The sequence below is a fragment of the Lycorma delicatula genome, chromosome 3, assembly GCF_047948215.1.
Source record: "Lycorma delicatula isolate Av1 chromosome 3, ASM4794821v1, whole genome shotgun sequence".
NCBI lineage: Eukaryota > Metazoa > Arthropoda > Insecta > Hemiptera > Fulgoridae > Lycorma > Lycorma delicatula.
Window position 1 is genome coordinate 132,086,781 of NC_134457.1, and position 20,532 is coordinate 132,107,312.

General features: G+C 27.6%; 1 protein-coding gene across 1 annotated transcript in view; it reads left to right on the top strand.

Moving 5' to 3' along the window:
* LOC142322004 (uncharacterized) overlaps positions 1-20,532 on the top strand; it is a 783,616-nt gene that overhangs the window by 614,339 nt on the left and 148,745 nt on the right. The window contains exon 5 of the mRNA XM_075360579.1: positions 8,226-8,304. Within this exon, the coding sequence (XP_075216694.1) occupies positions 8,226-8,304 (79 nt within the window). The remainder of the gene's footprint in view (positions 1-8,225; positions 8,305-20,532) is intronic.

Consider the following 20,532-nt stretch of genomic DNA (forward strand, 5'->3'; position numbering starts at 1 on the left):
TAATCTGGAAAAACAAAAAATAAAGAAATAATAATACTCTAGATAAAATAATTTTAAGGTCACTTATGAGGAATGAAGGGACGAAATAGGAAACATTTAGACATTTTGATAAATTAAGCTCTTGAACTCGAATAACAAGTTTTGTGTTGCGTAAGGATAGATAACCCTGATTATCGTATGAGTTTCTTTGGCGTATTTGCATCACGTGATTTTTTTCTGAAGAATTTGAATAATAACTTGCTTGTTCATTTAACTTTAAAAATGTCGACACCCTTATTATTAAATAAATCTTGCTTGAATTATATTAAATTTTATTATTAAAGAAATCACAAAATCTGATTGATGTTAAATGTAGACCCTAACTGCTCATATATCAAGAGCTATCTACTTCAGTTACACTCTTGTTTGTAATTACGAGTATAATGATACCTTAAAATTCAGGAAGTTGGTTCGCTGTTAATAAATAATTTTCGAATTAAATTTTTTTTGAACCGATTTGATTCTATCCAATTCTATTGTATGAAAGATATATGCTTAGTAATACTTAAGAAGAGAATATTTCTATTAGGCAATTTGTTTCAGACACAATAAATGAATACGCCAAAGTTTGTTCTCAATTTTTAAATTTTTCGAATAATATATAAATATACGTGTGAGTGGGGGAAGAAATACAGCAGCATTTGTTCGCTTAATATCTCAGGAAATGATTGACGAAGAACTTGAAATCGGGTAGGTTAACTTCTGTATTTGGAATACTGATTATATTCACGTTTTTCTAAATCCGTTGAGAGAATGGTGGCAGTAAGAGTGTCATATGCTGGCGAAAATAATTTCCGAACAAAACTTTTTCTTACGTTTTTATTGTCTTGTTCTTTATAGCGATATTTGAATATAAAATGTCCAAAAAATTGTTGTCAGTTTTTTACCTCTCCTTCCCTTAAATATTTAAAATAATCGAATTTCATTAAATGCTTCTTTTTTTTTCCAAATTTTATTGTAATTATTTGTAATTGTCTATATAAAATAAGTTTCAATGTAAAGTTTGATACTGATGAACTTTTCAAAAGAAATAGGGTTAACAAAATACATTTACATTTTTTATGTCGGTCCTGCATTAAAGTAAATGTTTAAACTTTTAGGACGAATTCTCTACACGGGAAATTTATGTATTATTTTTTAAATCCGCTTAGAGGGTGGGGAGAAAAAAGATTTGGAGTGTTGTATCTCTATAAAAATATTAGAGGAGCAGAGTTTTTCCTTAATTCTTTATTTCCCTTAGATTTAATTGATATTTTTTGAAGAAAAGCTTTCAAAAAGTACTCCCACCTCATATATTTAAGTATGCGAATCTTGTTTTTAGTATTCTTTTAAAACTGAATAATTAATTATTGATATAAATATGATTTATGGATGTAAAGTTTCAGATTCATGAATGTTTTAAAAAAGTAATGGATTTCTATGAGACAATGATGCAAATAAATTATTAATTTAAAAATGCTTTGATGAGGGTGTGAGGTTCTATGATAAAAGCGGAAAAGTTATGCAATTCGTTTTCAGATTTTTTCTACTGTTATAAATCTGATTACATTTAATTTTATTTGAATGAAAAGATATCAATTTCCTTTTTTTCTTTTAAGAAAATATTCTATAAAAATAAATGTTATATTCTATAAAAATATACCGTTGTTCACAATATATACATTTGAATAAAAAATTGAAGTACAGTCTAGAATTTTGGTTAATTACTATTTCAGGCAAGGCGTCCTACCATCGATGTTGTTAAGAAACAGACTGTACTATATGCAGAACACTAATTGATTCCCTTCAAGCAATTAGGACCAACTCTTTATTACTTTATTGTAATTTTCATTAGACGTTGCCAATTTGTATGCGGGTAGCAGCTTCATTCAGCTCCTGTTTAATACAGCGAAAACCGACACAAAGCATACGCAACTGTTACACTCCGACACACTTACTTTGAATCTAAAAACTGAATTCTTTAAACTTAATAAAGTAAACTTTCCAAGTACAACTATATTTTGAATTCCTTATAGTCTTATTCTCTTCACTGGTACAATAACAGTTAATAATTACTTTTTAATAAACCATCTATTTATTTTGTCCCTTCTCATCTTAATAATAATATAATTCTTTAATTCTACTTCCGGTTACTACTATTTTATTTATTTTATTTTTTTCTGTTCATATAGGACGAAATTTTAGTCATTTGTGATATTAGCTTTTAAACATTAATTTAATATTACATAATTTCCATTACATTCTTCCTTTCTGCAGTAGAATATTTTCTGTATAAATTTCTTTACTCTTTGTTTTACTTTGCTGTAATGAATGTATATATATATATATATTCCGTCGATAACATTTTTAATCTTAAAAAAAACTTAGAGGAGAAGATTATTATAGTTTTAAGTTATTTAAATAAATTATTCAATTAATCGTATGTTTTTATCAATAGATTTGTTTTGTTAATTAGTTTTTTTCTAATAAACTTCATTTAAAAAAAATATATATATATTTATACCCAAAGATTGAAAATTATACACAGAAAAGAGATTAATGTTTACAGAAATGTAGTGCAGTTTTCCCACTTCGATGAATCGATCTTCGAATAATCGGTGTTCTAGCCTAGTTTCACATTAAACTATTTCTATTTTATGAATGGAAGGCCTAATATTGATATAGATAAACTGCCAAATATAATAATCGAGCTTACAATACGTTGAGATATCGAAAAATTTCTTAATAGAAAACAATTCTGTATTGAATTGAGGCAATATTTATAATTCATTACTTCATTTAATAACCCCTTATATTTATTTCTCGTTTTAAACTTATTTATTTTTCGTTTTAAACTCGGTTTTAACATCGTTTTCGTTTTTAATCACTTGTAATGCATCTAAAATACTTTATTAGAGATACTGAGTCTTTATGAGAGTTATACTTTCATAATGTCCTCTATACAGTCTTAGTTTCTACGGTGTACAAAATGAATGTGTTACTTCTTAAGGTGAATATCTCTAGAATTTCGGTGGGCTTTGCACAATGGTATAAAGTAATATATTGAAATAAATGAATAAGATAACGATACCGCTTTACTCCACATTTTTTTATTTAAGTAGGGGATGAAATTCTTAGTAATAGCTATTCCGTTTTCGTAAAAAATTGCGACTCACCTACTAGCTTTGCGGATACAGCACTTAACAAAAGCAATTTTCCAAACAAAATTAAGGAAAACTTACAACGTACAACATAAATCTGTAAGAAATATTTATAAATATCTTTTATAAATCTATTATTTGTTAGTTAAACATACTTAATATCTGCTATATCTTCCTTTTTCTATATAAGATTTATTATTATTATTTTTTTTTTTTTTTAGATAGAACTTTTCGATTTCTTTTTACTGTGTCGAAATAAAGAAATCTTTTTGAAGAGCAAGTTAATTTTGTAAATGTATGAAAAATAAATTAAACTCGGTTGTATTTGTGAAATATGAAAAGAGAGATAATTCTAGATCGTATCCACTTTTATAATTTTACAGATTTCTTGGGGGGGAGGGAAGATGATAGTTGAAAAAGAATCGTCTCTTTTTTTTGTTCATAAGCTATTTTATAAACTTTCTAAGTTATTTAATATATTATATTTTCAAGTCATTTGAAACTAATTATCTGGACTCTTCGATTGAATACTTTGTTTCTCCAGTTACAGACTAAAATACAAAAATAAATAAAATTGGATTCATTATATGACTGTGATAAATAATGAAACTCAGATAAAAAATGCAGCAAGCAGAAAGTAATACTTACAGGTGAACCATTACTTTAAAAACTTATGTTTTATTAAAGTACAATTTTTTATCACTATTTGATTTTGCTGTTTTTAGTGAGCCGAGGGCTATTTAGTATTACATAGGCACGAACCGTTATAAACCCCTCCGTTCTTTGTAATTAACATTTAGTTGAAAATAACGCTGCATTCATTCTCTTTAGCCCATTCAATTTACGTTCTAAAATTACTAGAATTAATCTTGTAAAATGGGCCTCGGTGTTTGGTATGCAGAGATAAACTAGCTATGTATAGTAAATACTCATCAAGCTATTTAGGTGTGTTGTTTTCGCGCTACGTTCATTAAATTTTACAACATGAAACACTTTAACTTCATTGATATTATTGTATTAAAATATATAGTAAATAATATTAAAACTACCCATGAAAATCTCTTTATAGCCGTACACGTGTACAGGTATAAAAATTTACGCGAACACCTCTCTGTAGATTACATTACGTTTCAAATATATTTAGAGATATAATTATAAAATTATTATTTTTTTTACAGAAGGATATAACATTTTTTTATCTGAAATAAAAAATAGCAGACAGGGTAAGGCTAAATCAGACTAATAAGGAACAATTAAATAGCGATTTCTGATGCTTATCGCTTGAGATTCCATAAACATTATTATTTTTATTTTAAAATTTTATTAGTTATTATAAATATAGTGTTGTTTTTTATGCTGCTTTGATGTTGTACAAAAAAGGATACGCTATAAAAGGCAATCAAGAAATCAGTACCATTTATTATGGTAGTGAGAAAGAGCGGAATGTCAAATATTCAAGGATTAGTGAACTACGAGAATGAAGAAAATAAATTAGAATCTATTTTTAAAAAAACTAACTTACTCTTGTTTACATAACGTATTTTTTATATTGAAATAAATATTAGTTAATGTACACGTAAAATAATGTAATTCCCTAATTTTTAACCAGTTTATATCCTGTTTAGGAAAATTTGGTTGATAAAGAGTAAACTAAAACGTTTTGCAAATTAAAATATAAATGAAGAAATTATTGTTTACATTAATTAAGAATAATAATAAATAAAATTATTACTAGAGTAAGTTTAATTAAAACACGTTAGGCTTCTCCAAAAATTTTTAATCTGCTTATATTCTATTCTAATTAGATTAGGAAGCTCGATCTGTATAGCTCTAAGATGCGGAAAAAAAGGTTAAGAGGTAATTTAGAAACAAATATAATATTATGTACTTATTGTTCTACTTTAGGTGTATAAGAAGATGCCCAGTACTCGATATTACATTTCTTAATCAATATAAGACAAAGTTAAAATAATATAGATTTGTAAACGCTGTCTTCCTCTTCATGTGTGTGAGGTTGTACTTAATAACATTTACTACACATGTTTAATCCGACATTATATACAAAGCGAATAATTTTGCAAACTAATGTATTATTTTCTTTTCAAATTTTTGAAGGACTATTATATTGCAAATGTTAATCGATTAATATATTAATTAATATTATTTTAATAATTATATTTTATTAAGTAAAATCTGAAGAATATTATTTTTAATAAATAATATTTGATGTATTCAAGTAAAGTCACCACATATACTCTAGTTATCGCTGAGGCTGATAGAGCATGTTAGTGCTCAAATTACAAAACAAAACTTTATTCAGTTTTAAGAAATAGTATTTTTATCAGATTTGCCCTCCTCTTTTTGATTAAATTTTGGGAAAATTACCGATGTTTATTCATTAAGAAAATACTTACATTTTTAAATTTCCCAACTGATTTTTTGTTAGTCTCTTGTAAAAATTCACAATGTAAATATTTTTATATATTTTTTGCAACAAATTCTAAATTGTGTCATTATTTATTAAGAACTTATTTATTTACGTTACAATATCAAGCAGACGTTCTATTACAATTATAGTTCTTTTTTCATATGAATTTGTAGGGTATGAAAAATTTCCGAACCTGACCGGGATAGGATGAAAGGCAAAGACGTTTCCGATCCGCTACAGAAATTGGCAAATAAAGTACATATCTATGTAAGAAGAAATTATTACAAAATAAAATGTTACATTTTTATTGTTAAAGTTATTTATAAATAAATAACTAAAATATTGTAAGAAAGATTTTCATCTAAACTTTTAAATTTTCTTAGTTCTTACCTTGAGGTATTATATATTTATTGAACTTGCTTAGTTAAAAATCAATTATTGTCGATCGTTGGCATTATGACAGTAATATATTTTAAAGTTTTTGAAACAAGACTAGCATAATAAGACTAGCAGAAAGTTGAAAATAAGTCTGAAAATAAAGTTAATAAGTTGAAATAAGACTAGCTATTTGTTTAGGTTTTTATTTTATTATTATTTTTTTAATAACTTATCAGTTGGATTATTTATTAACATTTTATGAATCTGTTGTTGGAATAATTTTTCCGTAATGTTGAAAGAACTATTTAAAGTTACTGTTGAATGTAAATGGGTTTGATGATTGCATTTTATTCCTGTTTTACTTTGATCATTGTGTTAACAATATCTTGAAATTATTTGCCTGAGACTGGGTAGGGTCCATAATTAAATGATTGCAATTGGGTTATTCTGGGTGGTTTGTCAGATCTTTAATCACGGTGGTAGTTATTGTGTGTTCTTCGACTTGAAATTAATTTTGTAATTTTAAGTTGTATTATTTCTAATAATAGACCTTAATTCTATAAATATATTTTTCCTAATTCTCCGAACAATAATTTTGCTGAATAGAAAAAATATATAGACTGGTACGGAAGACATTAATGGTTTATAAACGAAATGAAACGATAAGAAAACCTATGCGGTTACCGTAGAAAAACATTAACAGTTAGGGAAGAAAAATAAGATAGCTAGGAATGTGAGAACGGGAATAAGAGAAACATCAGAGGCGCAATGAATCTGACTTACGGAATGAAAAATGGTGATTAGACCCTGAGGTCTGTTAGGAGTGAATTAAGTAAGTATTTATGATCAGTCTAAATTAATTTTGAATTCATATAAGATGGAAACTGAATGTATGATAATCAGGAAATTTATAAGATACTCCTTTATTAAACTTGTAATTAATTAAGTCCTTCTTTGTGAAGTTTCTAGCTAGTTGTGATAAGGCTATTTATCAAACTATGACAAATCTTTTTATAAAAAAAAAACCATAAATGACTGAAAAATGTAGTTTAGGTATCTGGGCTATTAAAATTTAAGCTGCATAGTTAATTCTCCATCAGTCTTTTCCCCAAAAAATAGAATTTTAACTTTTGTTTTCCAAAAAGATCTTTATTTTTGATGCTTATCTAAATTAAACAAAAAATCAGTGGCAAATCGTATTAAATAAAAATTTGTTTTAATTGTTGTACTCGTAAATATTGAATGCACTTTAAGCTCTGCAGAATTTGAATAATTAATAACACTAGCGTGTTATTAATTGTTTTTAATTTTTTTATGATTATTATATAACAATTTGCAATAATAAGAACAATATTATATTTTATGCGTTTTTCTTACGCAATATTTTTATTTTATTGTATTTACATTATACATTTTACAATAGAATTTATTTTTAATTTTGTTTATACAGACTTTCGTTTTTTTTATTTCCTTATTTATTTGTTTGTCTATGAATGTATAAATGAATAATATTGTATGTTTTTTACTGTGCATTTGTTCTATAAAATAACGTTAAAAGTAAGAAATAAATATTAATGGCTATAATATAATTTTAAAAAGTGAAAGATTTACTTGTTTTTATTTAAGTCTTTGTTCTTGTATAAATTTTGAAATATGAAAGAGGTTTAATTGGTTATAATTCTTTAAATTTATAATTATACTGTAGTCATTCAGCTTTTTATTAAAATAAGTTTAAAATTCATAGAATAACAGCTGTGGCGAAAGTTTTGACATCTTAAGAAGAGAGGTCTGGAATATATCACAAAATTACTTGTCATTTTTGCTTTTATATAGAATTGTATGTGTGGATTATTCAACATTAATAGATTTCATCCTTTTTTAGCATATTCTTATTGGTTTTGCTTTTGTCGGTGTGAATGTGTATCTTCAGTGATAATTTGCAAAATAAGATCTCATTTAGGCATGCTTTTGTACTGAACGATTGTTAGGTAAATTTAATTATCAAGTTTATCAAATCGTTAATTGTAAATGTGTTTTAAGTATGGATTATGAAATTTATTATTAGAACAGATTACAGTATACTTTATTTCATTTATTATACAGTTTAACACATTTTTATGACAAAATATTTAAAAATAACTTTTTCTTTTTTAATTGCTGTTATTATAATAGAAAAAATTGCTGTTATTATGTAGTAAAAATATAAATTCTCAGTAATTATATATTATTTAATTTTGCAGGAAAAGAAACATTTACTCTTTATTTTGGAGTGAAGTTTTACGCCGCAGATCCATGCAAACTTCTTGAAGAAATTACAAGGTAAATTTGTTTTTATTCATGAAAAGTTTTTATTTATTTTTTTTCATCAATATTAATGCATACCCTCAGCTAAACTTATTTCCCTGTAGGAAGAGTTATTGTGGTGTGACAGCTAGGTCACTACGTTATACATCAACGATACGCAAGGGTAGTAGGATTATAATCTTCTGTAACTTCATCAGTAAGATGATGATTGCTTGTTATAGTTTAATGGGCTGGGATAGCCTTGCCTACGTTATAAATTTTAAACGGTCTTACCCGAATTTGACCAGTAACTCTAAATTTAGAAAGCCAGAGCTCTAATTAAGCTAGCCTGACCCTCATTACAGTTACTGTGGATAATTTTATCGTAATTATTAACTAATCAAATCAGACAAGTGTTAAGAGATTAATTTTATCTTTAAAAGGATGTTTAACTCTAGAAATGGTAGTTTGCATCTGCATTGACAGATTTTTTAGTGTATTTTTCACGCATTATGATTTTTTTTATACAGTTTAATCATTTAACTAGTAACTGTGTTCTAATTGTATTATACATATTTTATTTTAGAAGATCCTCAAGATCATCGAACACAAACTAAAAAGCAAGCCGAGTTAATAATTATAATTGTAAGAAAAATTACAAAATAACTTATTGGATTATGGAATCTTGTAGATGTATAAAATTTTACGTAAAACAAATTTTCTGTAAAATTTCATGACATTTTTTACCTATTTATTATTCTATAAAGACGATTCTTTAAAAAAGTTGTAATTTAGATACAATAATAATAACCATCGGGTTGGTGTAGTGGTGAACTCGTCATCGGAAATCAGCAGATTTCGAAATTGAGAGTACTAAGGTTTAAATCCTAGTAAAGGCAGTTAGTTACTTTTACTAGATCTTGGATACCGGTTTTCTTTGGTGGTTGTGTTTCAATTAACCACGCATTTCAGGAATGGTCTACCTGAGACTGTAAAGACTACACTTCATTTACATTCATACACATAATCCACTGAAGTAATACCTTACAGTGGTTCCAGATTCCAAACAGAAACAGAAGATATAATAATAATTATTATGAAAAAATAAATACCCCTGTTAGTTTGTTTAACTTTTGCCGAGAAGTGAAGAAAATGAAATAATTCAGGTGGTGGATAATAATAGTGTGGGGGTATATAAAAACTAAGAATGATGGATTGCGACAATAAACTCAACGTCCGCCTTAGTCCAGCCAGCATATACGTAAAGAATTGTTCGTACTAAGATTTCGAATCAGGTTATTTAATAGTAAAGTAAAATTTTATTTCAGAAAAACAATATTGATGTATAATTGAGTTTTTACGTAATACTAATAATATAAATCCGAATTTTCTGTATGTGCATTTAATGTGACTTATGTTCAGATAACACTTCCGTAATTGTTTATTCAGTACCGATTCTATTTATTTATTACCTTTCAATTGTTCTGCCTACATTTTTCATATAATAATTGTTTTTATATAACTATATGAAATGTACTATTTATTTTTTTCTTGTTCAACCTCCGGGACCATCGTTAGGTGTTGCTTCAGAGGATGAGATGAACGATTTGTAGCGTGTGTGAAGAAAATTCCATGCCTGACCGGGATTCGAACTCGGGACTTCCGGATGAAAGGCCGAGACGCTACCACTACCGCCACGGAGGCCGGCTATTTATTTATTAATTTTGTAGTTTTGACGCTGCTCTGATTAAGTTTTCGATTGGATTTTCTTGATTCACCCAGTCAAATACTGTAACAGTTCTTTTTCTTCCATAATATAGCACACCTACCACTGCATGTTATTACATGCAGTGGTGTTACTGCACTGTATTCAGTACAGTACTCCGTACATTACTATAAGTAATATACTGAAATGTCCTGATCTGAATAGAGAATTAATTTATTGCTTTTATACGTATGATTAATTTTTATGTTATTTTGTCTGTACATTTTATTAAGATAAAATATTAACGATATGTCTTTTCGACCTTTACATCAGAGCTCTTTCATAAAAATATTTTACTTTAAAAATATACTACACGGTTTTTAACTTACCTCAGTCTACAAAAGTCTTTTGTGTGTGCAAAATAATAATAAGTTAATAAAACAATATTTCGTCTTTTAGTTCCAATTTTTACTCGACGTAGTTACACTATTAATTGTCGATAGATACTTCAGTCTCCCATCCATTATATAAATCACATTCTGCTCAGTGGCAAAAATTTCCTCCACAAAATAATCTAGCGACCACCATGCTTGTTTAATGCAAGAAGATTTATTTTGCGGCGGTATAAAGTGCTTTTAGTCATTTTATTTTTTATAAAAAAAATTCCAAAACAAATAGCTTTTCAATCAAAATTCCTTTTAAATTTATTTGCTTGAAATACAAAACATGTTTTTAAAGCTTTTCTTTTCATCTGTAACGTAAACGAAAATGACTAACGCGTGATGTGCTTTACGTACACGTACTCTTTCTTATACTTTATAATCCATTCTTATATTTAATGCTACACTACACAACCATAAAATTTCTATAAATCAAGTAGAAACGACATTTGTGAATTGCTTATTCGAGTAGAATAATAATTATTGATTTAATAATTATAATAAAAATATTACAGAAGTTCCTTCAAGCTTAACCTATTGAATTTTGGTTTCTTTATTAAAAATTCTAAATTAATCACATTTTAACATACTATTTCATAAATATTTTTAATTTTTTTTTAATACTTTTATAATAGTCGCATCAACAATCGTTAGAGATTCATCAGTATCTGTGTAAATCTACCAATAAAAGTGTAGTCTTGAATAGACTCAGGCCGACCATTTCTGAGATGTTTGTTTATTTGAATCCCAACCACCAAAGAACACCGGTATTCTTCATCGAATATTCAAATACATATAAAAGCAAAATTGCTTGGAAATTTTTATGCTAAAAAACCTGGTTGGAAACAAAATCGAATACCACTAAAAATCATTTTAAATATGTAGTTTGATTTAACATTCTGAAGTAGCTTTAAAAGCTAATTATGGCATAAATTTTACTTCATTTTAATACGATTTAAATTTTTTTATTACTTTATTTTAGAATATTATAAAAAATCTTTTATTTTTTATAAATTTAATTTTTTAATATTCCCTTATGTGAGCAACACATCGGCAATTAACTTCTCAGTTCTTCCTAATATAATTTTCTTTTTAGAGCTGTATACGTTTGAGGTAAAACGTACTTATTAAAACTAATAACTTGTTCCCCACTAATATAACTTAAATCTTAATCTATTCAAATAATATTTGGAATGATTGAAGTTGACGTGTCTATTTCTTCCATTCAATATTCCCTACTCGTTACTATTTGAAATACTATAAACAAATAAAATCATAAGAAATCTTTTAACAAATAAAATGAACGTAAAACAGAAAAAAATAATACCGGATTCTGTAGAAAAAAAAATCTGATATGGACACCACATGACTTCTTTGTACGCCTACTAAATTCCATATACACATTTTACTAAAATGAAAAGTACATAAAATTTTATTTCATTAATAACTTCTAATATTTTTTTTTTTTTGTTTTTTTATGTTGAATTATTATATATTGTAGAACTTTTTACAATCGGAGGTTAATAATTTTTAATAAATCAAATATTTAAATTAAAAAATGTTAAAAAAAAGGAAATGAGTTTGATTCGAACTGATGTGTTTTCCCCTAAGATCCAAATATTTCATTAATTAAAATTTCATTTAACTAAACTCAGGAACCAATGAAAATAACTACCACTTTTGATGTACCGTTGAAAACCTCTCAATGAGGGCTTATTACTGCAGTTAAAAAAAAGTCCAAAATCCAAATGTTTTTGGATTTTGGGCTTTTTTGGACACTTTTGGTTCAGTCTATTGCAATCAAAAAGGGAAGTGCACAACTAGATGTTACAACAATCCTAAATCCAAAATTTTAACATACTATGGCTAATCGTTTTTGATACATACGTACAGATGTCACGCCGAAATTAGTCAAAATGGATTCAGGGATGGCAAAATGGATATTTTTGTATTTGAAAACCGAAATTTTTCGCGATCACAATACCTGCTTTACTTCGTACAAGGAAGTAAAAAGGTCGACTGATCACAGTTTTCTTAACTAATTATGTTTTCCCAACTTCTCTTCCTTTTTTTAGAAACTTCTTTATTCATAATCTTTCTTTCTTTCAAAGTTCAAAGAAAGATTCTCAAAAGTTTTATTGAGAATTTTAAATTACTATTCAACTACTGTATCTTGAAAGTTGTTGAAAGAGAAATCGATAAAGATTGCCGAGTTTTACCACTGACCACTGTGGTAATTTCATTTCGCTGAAATTTAAATAAAAATACTTACCACTTATTCTTTTATTTAAATTCTTATTTTTAATTAATCTCTAATTCCCCTGAGGTAAAACTTGTTTCTGTGTAATATCGCTAGTTTTTTTTCATTTATTTTTGGTTTTGTACTATTTTCCCAGTTTTTGTTATGATATTAACAAAACCAACGGGAAGAGGATATTAGGGAAGTGATTAGTTTTCGTTAATATTGAATTATGTGTTACCACGTACCGATATTGGTTAATTTTTCATCTTTGTCTCTTCATTTATCAGTTTAGTTTGGTTATAGAATTCATGTGAAGGACGATCTGTTTTGTACAAGTAAACTTGCATTACCCAGTTTTCTCTTTCAGCAAAAATAATAACCCTAAATATAAATAACTGTTTACATATAGTATTTATCAAATTAATTAACAAACTAATTTTGATATTTTTTTTTTTATAGAACAATATTTAACTAAAAAAATAGGATTATTTATCTTTGCTTTGCGTTAATATTTTGTTTCGTTGAAATTTTAACTTTTATATACTCGTAGAAAAAAGTTTTATTCATATATATTCAACGAAAATGGTAGTTGTTAGTTAGCAGTTACAAAACTGCTGCTTTATTCAGCTATCCCATTACGCTGTGTTGTGGTTAAATGTAAAATCGTACCCTTGGTGTTTATTTGTTATACATACGAGTAGTTATATAGCTCTACACCTGGCTACTCCTTTAGCAGAACCTATTAGAAGCACAGTTAATCCTGTTTTAGGCAAAAAATATTACTGGACCAAATTGAATTAAAATTTAATTTTTTAAAACCTTTATTATTTCTAACGATCACGTAACATTTTTAATAAGAGATGTAAAAAGAAAATATTTTTCATTTAAAGGAGGGAGCAGCCTATATCCAAAATTAGATCAATTTAAAGAAATACATCAATAAAAAGTTTAACTTCATTTTTGTAATGTTAAATATGCCTTAAGTTTAAGTTGGTTCATTTTACTCAATAGAAAGTGTTTAGACTTCAAACCAAACATTTAAATTAGAGAAAGATAATGAATAAATCCATCAACTTTTTTTTAGGTTAATATTAAAAGTCCTTTTTTACATCTAATATTCTATATCCTTAGTAACCTAATGCAAAAGCTTTATTAATTTATTAATAGTAAGAAATACAAAGAAATTGGTCGGCCAAATGGTGTATTTGTTAGCATGCTGGCGTAAGATCATTTGATTTAAATTCCCAGAAAGGGTCTGCTTTTTATAACATGTAAGAATTATAATGTGAATGTATATAAAAAATCTTTCATAGGATACGACCGTAAACATAAAAATAATTAGAAAATCATATTTTTCTATGAGATGAAAGAAATTTAAAGAGAGATCTCTAAGTTATAACTTATTTTAATGAAGATAAACAAAAATATTTAAAATTCTATTAATTTCTTTTGCCACAAGATTTACAGTTTCGGGAAAAAATTACTTTTTACGTAAATTAAATATTTTTGTAGATTTACAAAATATTTTATTTTGTTATTAAATCATTTCATATTTTTCTTTGTAATTACAAAATAATATTAATTCTTATTACACTTGTAAATAAAAAAATAAAAAAATGATATAATGTAAGGTAAAATTCAATCTTACGATTTTTAATATTTTTAAAATTAAAAAAAAAAAAATTATACAAACAAGAATTCATTTAATGAACCGAACACATACTGATTTTGTTATATATTTTGTATAGAAAATTTTTTTTACATAAAAATATTGGTATTTTATAAATTATATTAAAAAATAACATCAAACTGAATTAAAGTCAATGGGGAATTTTTTTTAAATTCGCCCCATTGTAAGAAATCGTAATTTTTTTACAATTATTATTTGTAACACTGTTGAAACTTATCTCTGTTAGTGTATCATTTGACTGATTAAAATATTTTTATAACCCAAATATAACTGTTTAAATATCTCTTTAACTGTTTAAACTATTTAAACTTGTAGCACTATTTAGACTCTTCCACCTATTTGTCGAAGAAAAGAGTAATCTTTTGAAGTAACACGGGCTACCTCGAAAAGATGATTGCCAAGAGTAAATTTTCGGATGTGTTTTTTTATACAATTCTTATCTCAGATCCATACATTTAAATCTAAAATCCGAGATGGAGTTTTATGTAAAATTATATTTATTTCATGTTTCTTAAAAATTATTTTGAATAATTTCTAAACGGGAAAAGTTTAAACTTTTCATTATAACTGTTGAAATTTTCTTCAATGAACTGTATTCCTTTTTTAAATAATAATTATCGTAATTTTTTTTTTGTTAAAGTATTTTAGTATGTGTATTGAATTAAAAATTTAAGTTATCATTGTATTTTTGAAAATTTTCTTTTAGTTCCTGCAACTTTTTCTTGTTGCATGCTTTTTGAAGTTTAATAATTGTTGTAGTTATTTTTTACTGTGTTGCTTAACTCTTTTTTTCTTTAGCAACATGAACAATGAATAATGTAGGAAACGTGACTACACACATCGAATCCACAGCTGACAGAACTTTTATCTTTTACCGTTATTTTATAAGTGTAAGATTTAGGAAGCTATTGAATTACTATTATAGAATTTAGCTGACGTCATCTATTAATCAGAATATATTAAAAAAGTTGGCAGCAATGTTGATGAATTTTGTTGACATAATAATTTAAATACCTTTTTTAAAAATTAAACCCGTTTTTCAGTGATGAAAATAAAACATTATTTTTGCGTTTTTATCCAAATATAACTTATTTATTAATTTAGGGTACTTAGAGATAATAAAAGCTTTTCAGACTTATTTGTTAAATAATATTTGTTAAATAAGTTAAACGTAATTAAAATTTACAACAAAAACGATTCTATACTAAGTTAATGGTCTCAAATATTGTTAAAAATACTTCGAATGACGTTATTTTGACCTTTTGATTTAAAAAATGTACGATTTAAAAAAAACAAAATTTGCCATTATCTACTCGGATTTTTATGAAGTTTTAAAAATTATTCTGATTATGCTTAATTTAGAAGAAGATCTCTTGTTTAATGAAATTACAGCATAATTACAAATTAATGACATATAATTAATGCTTAATGTAAAAGATGCTTAATGTAAAGATTTATTATAGATTATCATATTTATTAATATCTATTATTATATCCTATTAAATAATTAGTTGTTAATAACCGTATATATTTGTTTTAATATATTATATTTATGTACAATTTTTATACTATAAAATTATTTCGTATGGTGTACATATAATGTTATATTTTTTATCGTCTTTTATACTTAGTTTATAGATCTTTTAAATAACATTTATTAAATCTTAATCTTTATAAATTAATGTAATTCCTATACAATTTGCTATGTTTTTATAGCAATAAAAAAATTAAAATAGAATATTCTCAGTTAGAAAAAAAATAATAAAACGAATTTTAAATAACTTGAAAAAGCTAGAAATTTTTAAAAATATGCAAAACTTCAAAATTTTTGTAATATTTAAAAACCTTTTCAAAAATATTTTCATTTGTATTAATTTCCAATAGTAAACATTTCATAATAATATAACAATATATAGATTAAAATATTTATAGAATTTAAACTCCTTCCAAACATACCTCTTCCACAATATTAACTTCCATCTCTTTTTTTTTAATTTTCAAACACAAAAGCTATCACAAAAAATTGATTTTAGATTGAAACGACTCTGCCACATAGAATTAAACAGATCACAATTTAAAAAAAAAACGCTCGTACGCGCCTATACATATACTCACATCCATATTGATGTAGGTATCTATACATTTACTCAGGGGGTTTTTTCAGACCCCCAATTAAGCATGAACACGGTTCCGGGAGGTGCCTTCACCTCTAGTCGCCAGATGAGGGAAACGCCAGGTCCGGCTATGCCGTTCCAGGCCTCCATCATCTAGGAACCGGGACTCGGTCCTTTGTGCTACGCCCCTAACGGGGACATTTTCGAAGGGCCCCACCGGAACTCAGTCTTTTAGCTCAGGGTCTCGAGAGTCCTTGCACTTCATCACAACGGCAGCTCCGTACGGAGCTGTCCCTCACCCCCTCGCTTCCCGATATTTCATTTGAAGTATTTTCGATACTAAACCCGTCACAGTGAAAGTCCACCGGACTGCGTAACACCGTTCCAACGATGGTCTTTACCTCGAGATGCCCGGTTACGGTAGCACAGTCGCGGCGTTCCTCGTCCCACCGCGGGCACTGGAATATCACATGATCTGGCGTGTCTTATGTCCCGACAGTAGAAGCAGAAGGGGTCTTCAGCTCTCCTTCTTCGTCCACACAGGTATGAACGAAAGACCCCATGTCCGGTCAGGAATTGTGTCAACCAGAATCCCAGTTCGCCAAACTTCCTCCTGGCTCACGGCTCAATGTATACTCAAGTTTATCAGGTTTATGTATACTCTATATATACTTATATGCTGGGTGTCCGAAGTACTCCGGGATTTCAAGAACGAATATAATCTTTATTTTGCACACTCAGTAGCGTTTTTTTGCGTAATTTTCAAGCTACAATTGATTTTTAGTTTATACATTCCCGTCAGATAACAGTTGCGTTAGACTGTTCGAATGCCAAGCTGTTATGAGCACGAGCCTCAGTACCGTGGCGTCCCCAAAAGAGACAGTAGTGTCCGTGTACTGGTGCGCAGAAACAAAATAGTACTGATTGTATAAAGAAGTTATACTATAGTCTATTGTGGAAATTCTCCGAATGACAAAAGCTTACGTAAGTGATGTGAACAGTTTTTGGAAACCGGAAGCGTTCTGAAAGGACACTCACTAGATAGGCCGAAAACAGAAAGCATTCGATTGTCTTTCCGACGAAGTCCAAAACGTTTAATACATAGTGTTAATCATGAACTAATCATTCCTAAAAGTACTATCCATAATATTATTCGCAAGCATTTGAAACTTTGTGCTTGTAAACTGCAGCTATTGCATAAAATTAAAACTAATCATAAGCCACAAGGAGCTTATTTATTACAACCATATTAGATTTCAGTTCTGCTGATTAAAACTATCTCCAGCGCTTCTTATTTTCTGATGAAGCAAACTTTCGTGAAAAGTCGTGAATCGCCATAATTATTGAGTACGGACTCAGAAAATACACACGAATCGATGGAATTCATCCGTAACTATCCGAAAGTGAATGTTTGGTTTGGTATCATGAATAATCGAATTTTAGACCTTTTTTCTACCATCAGACTATTGCGGGCAAACTGTACTCAGAACTTTGTGTTTCTGCCGATTGAAAATATGGCGGGCATAATTTTTCAACAGGATGGAGCCCCTCCATATCAAGCAGAGACTGTTCCAACTGCGCTCAACGACAGGTTGAACGCAATCCACACAACTGAAGGCCGGAATAGTCAGAGAAACTCTCATTGCTTGGTCACCCCGAAGTCCCGATCTGACACAAATGAATATCTTCTTTTGGGGCTAAAGGTATATGATGTAAAAGACATCATATACCAAGAAAAAATTCAGTCACTAGTCACCTGTGCCAAATAACAGCAGCCCAATAAGCTATTCCTACCCGACATGTTCGCCTGAGTATGTAATAAGGTGGATTGTTGGTATGAGTGCAGGGTTGTAAACCGTGCTCATATTGAGTTACAATTAAGAGGTAAAAAAAAACTTTTAACTTTATATTTTCATCTAATAAAATACATATATTTGTAATTCTAAATGTAATAATGTAAATTTTATTTAAAACCGCGGAGTTCTTTTTCGGACGGTTGGTATAATTTTGTTATATATTGTTGTATATTTTTGATTCGTTTAAATCCATACATATGTAATTTTGTAACTGATATTATTGTATATTTTTTATTCACAGCTTTATAAACTTCGAAAAATATTTATATCTAGAGGATTTTTTAAAAATAATTACGTTACTAATCCCAGATATTAATAATAAATCTTACACCACTTACGTAACGGAATTTTTAACTTTACAAAACATAAAAAAAGATTTCTCTATCCTTTGTGATATATTGATTCTTGCGGATACGGGACATAAACTGTACCTGAAGTATTTTCGTTCCGTAGTATTTGATTTAGTACGAAGACAAGGTTTTGACCTTCATTAATCTGAGTACGAAAGTGCTGGTGAGTCGTTATAAATTTACAGTGTTCTTTAAATTCCTTTTATTTGTTCTTTGCATACAGTTTTTGTATTCTGCGTCTGGTGAATGGTTGAATGACGGTAGTTTACTATTTGTTGCAACAAACAATTGTTAAATGACCTTGTTACTAGGTTAATTGCATAGAAGGTCGCCTAATTTACACAAGTCCCTGTTGCTTGTCAAGAAAAAGAAAGCGTTATGATAGATTTGTCACGTCAAGTATATTATGACTCACATCATAATATTTTAATTAATTATTTCGTTATTAAATAATTTACTTAAATTTATCACTTTATGTTTTGCTAATTAACTTGTAACTTTATAATATATTGTCATACTTAGGTTTCCTTCATTTAACTAAATTAATCAATCATATCATTTCTTCTGAACGGTTTAAATGATTTTAAACATTTAATAATGATAAAACAAATTAATTTACTATACCTTTATTACAAAAGAGACTTATCTTTATCGGGTTATTTAGTGTAAATATCTTTTTACTTATTCTACGAAACTCTCTTGAGGCAACTCTTATTTTTGATAAAGCGATAGAGAAGAGAGGTATGAAAAATAGAGTTTTAGGTAAAAGAAGGAGGCGTTAAAAACAGACAGAGTTGAATGGCACTGTCCCTGTGATAGAAACACTAATTGCTTTTCTTAATTGAACTGCATTTTTAAAACTCTGAATGAAAAACCAGAGGAAGTTTCCATTGACTGTTTTTATTTAGAGAGTACTTTTGTTGAAAAGTTAACTTTAATGTTGTTATTACTATTACTAATACACTATGTGTGTGTGTGAATTCTCTCTCTCTCTCTCTCTCTCGCTCATTCTCTCTCTCTCTCTGTCGTGCTTGCGAGGTTGTATGTTTATGGCTCATGATTAACTTTGTAAATTTTCTCTTGAAGCTTTGTCTTTCTCTTAGTGGAATTGGGTTTTTTGATTTTTTTCTTATTTTGAATGTATTTTCACGAGAAATTTATGTAAAAAAGTAGAAGTTTGTAAAATTTTCAAAAAATTGTTTAACTATTGAAGACGTTTTATGTTGTTTTTTTTTTAGGTCTGATGCATATTAATAAAAAAATCTTCCTCTAGAAATTAAAAAAAAAACCTTCTTTAATATCTTTAAAAAAGTTGCTAGTATTATATCCTGTTCTTTCTTAATTAATTCTTTAGAATCACTTTCCTATGTTGTAATAATTTAAAAAAAATAATCTAAGAGTACATATATAGAAGAAGCTCATGTACCGAATAAGTCTTCTTCGTGAAAATGCTTAACTTTATTAAATTGTTTAGCTTCTTTGATTAGATCTCGGTTATTTTTTTAATTTTAGTAGTGTGTTTAAGGATTAACAATTCATCAGACAGGTTATTCAAGCTGAAGAAATTAACTACCATATCAAAGGAACACAGTTTGATTCTCATTTTGAACTTGGTAATTTTTTATAAATTTTTTTTTATTCTCTCACGTACGCAGAAACAATTGTTTATTTAAAAATTATTATTTTAACACAATTTTATTACTACACTAAGAAATCCCGCCTTCTAATACATTCCTTAAAGCAACAGCTTAACAAAAAATAATGTATATACTCATTATCATCACCATCATCATCAAGGTAAATTAAGTTGACTTTTAATCTGAATCATGTTTAATTTATTTTGTTTTTAATTCGCTTTCATTTAAAA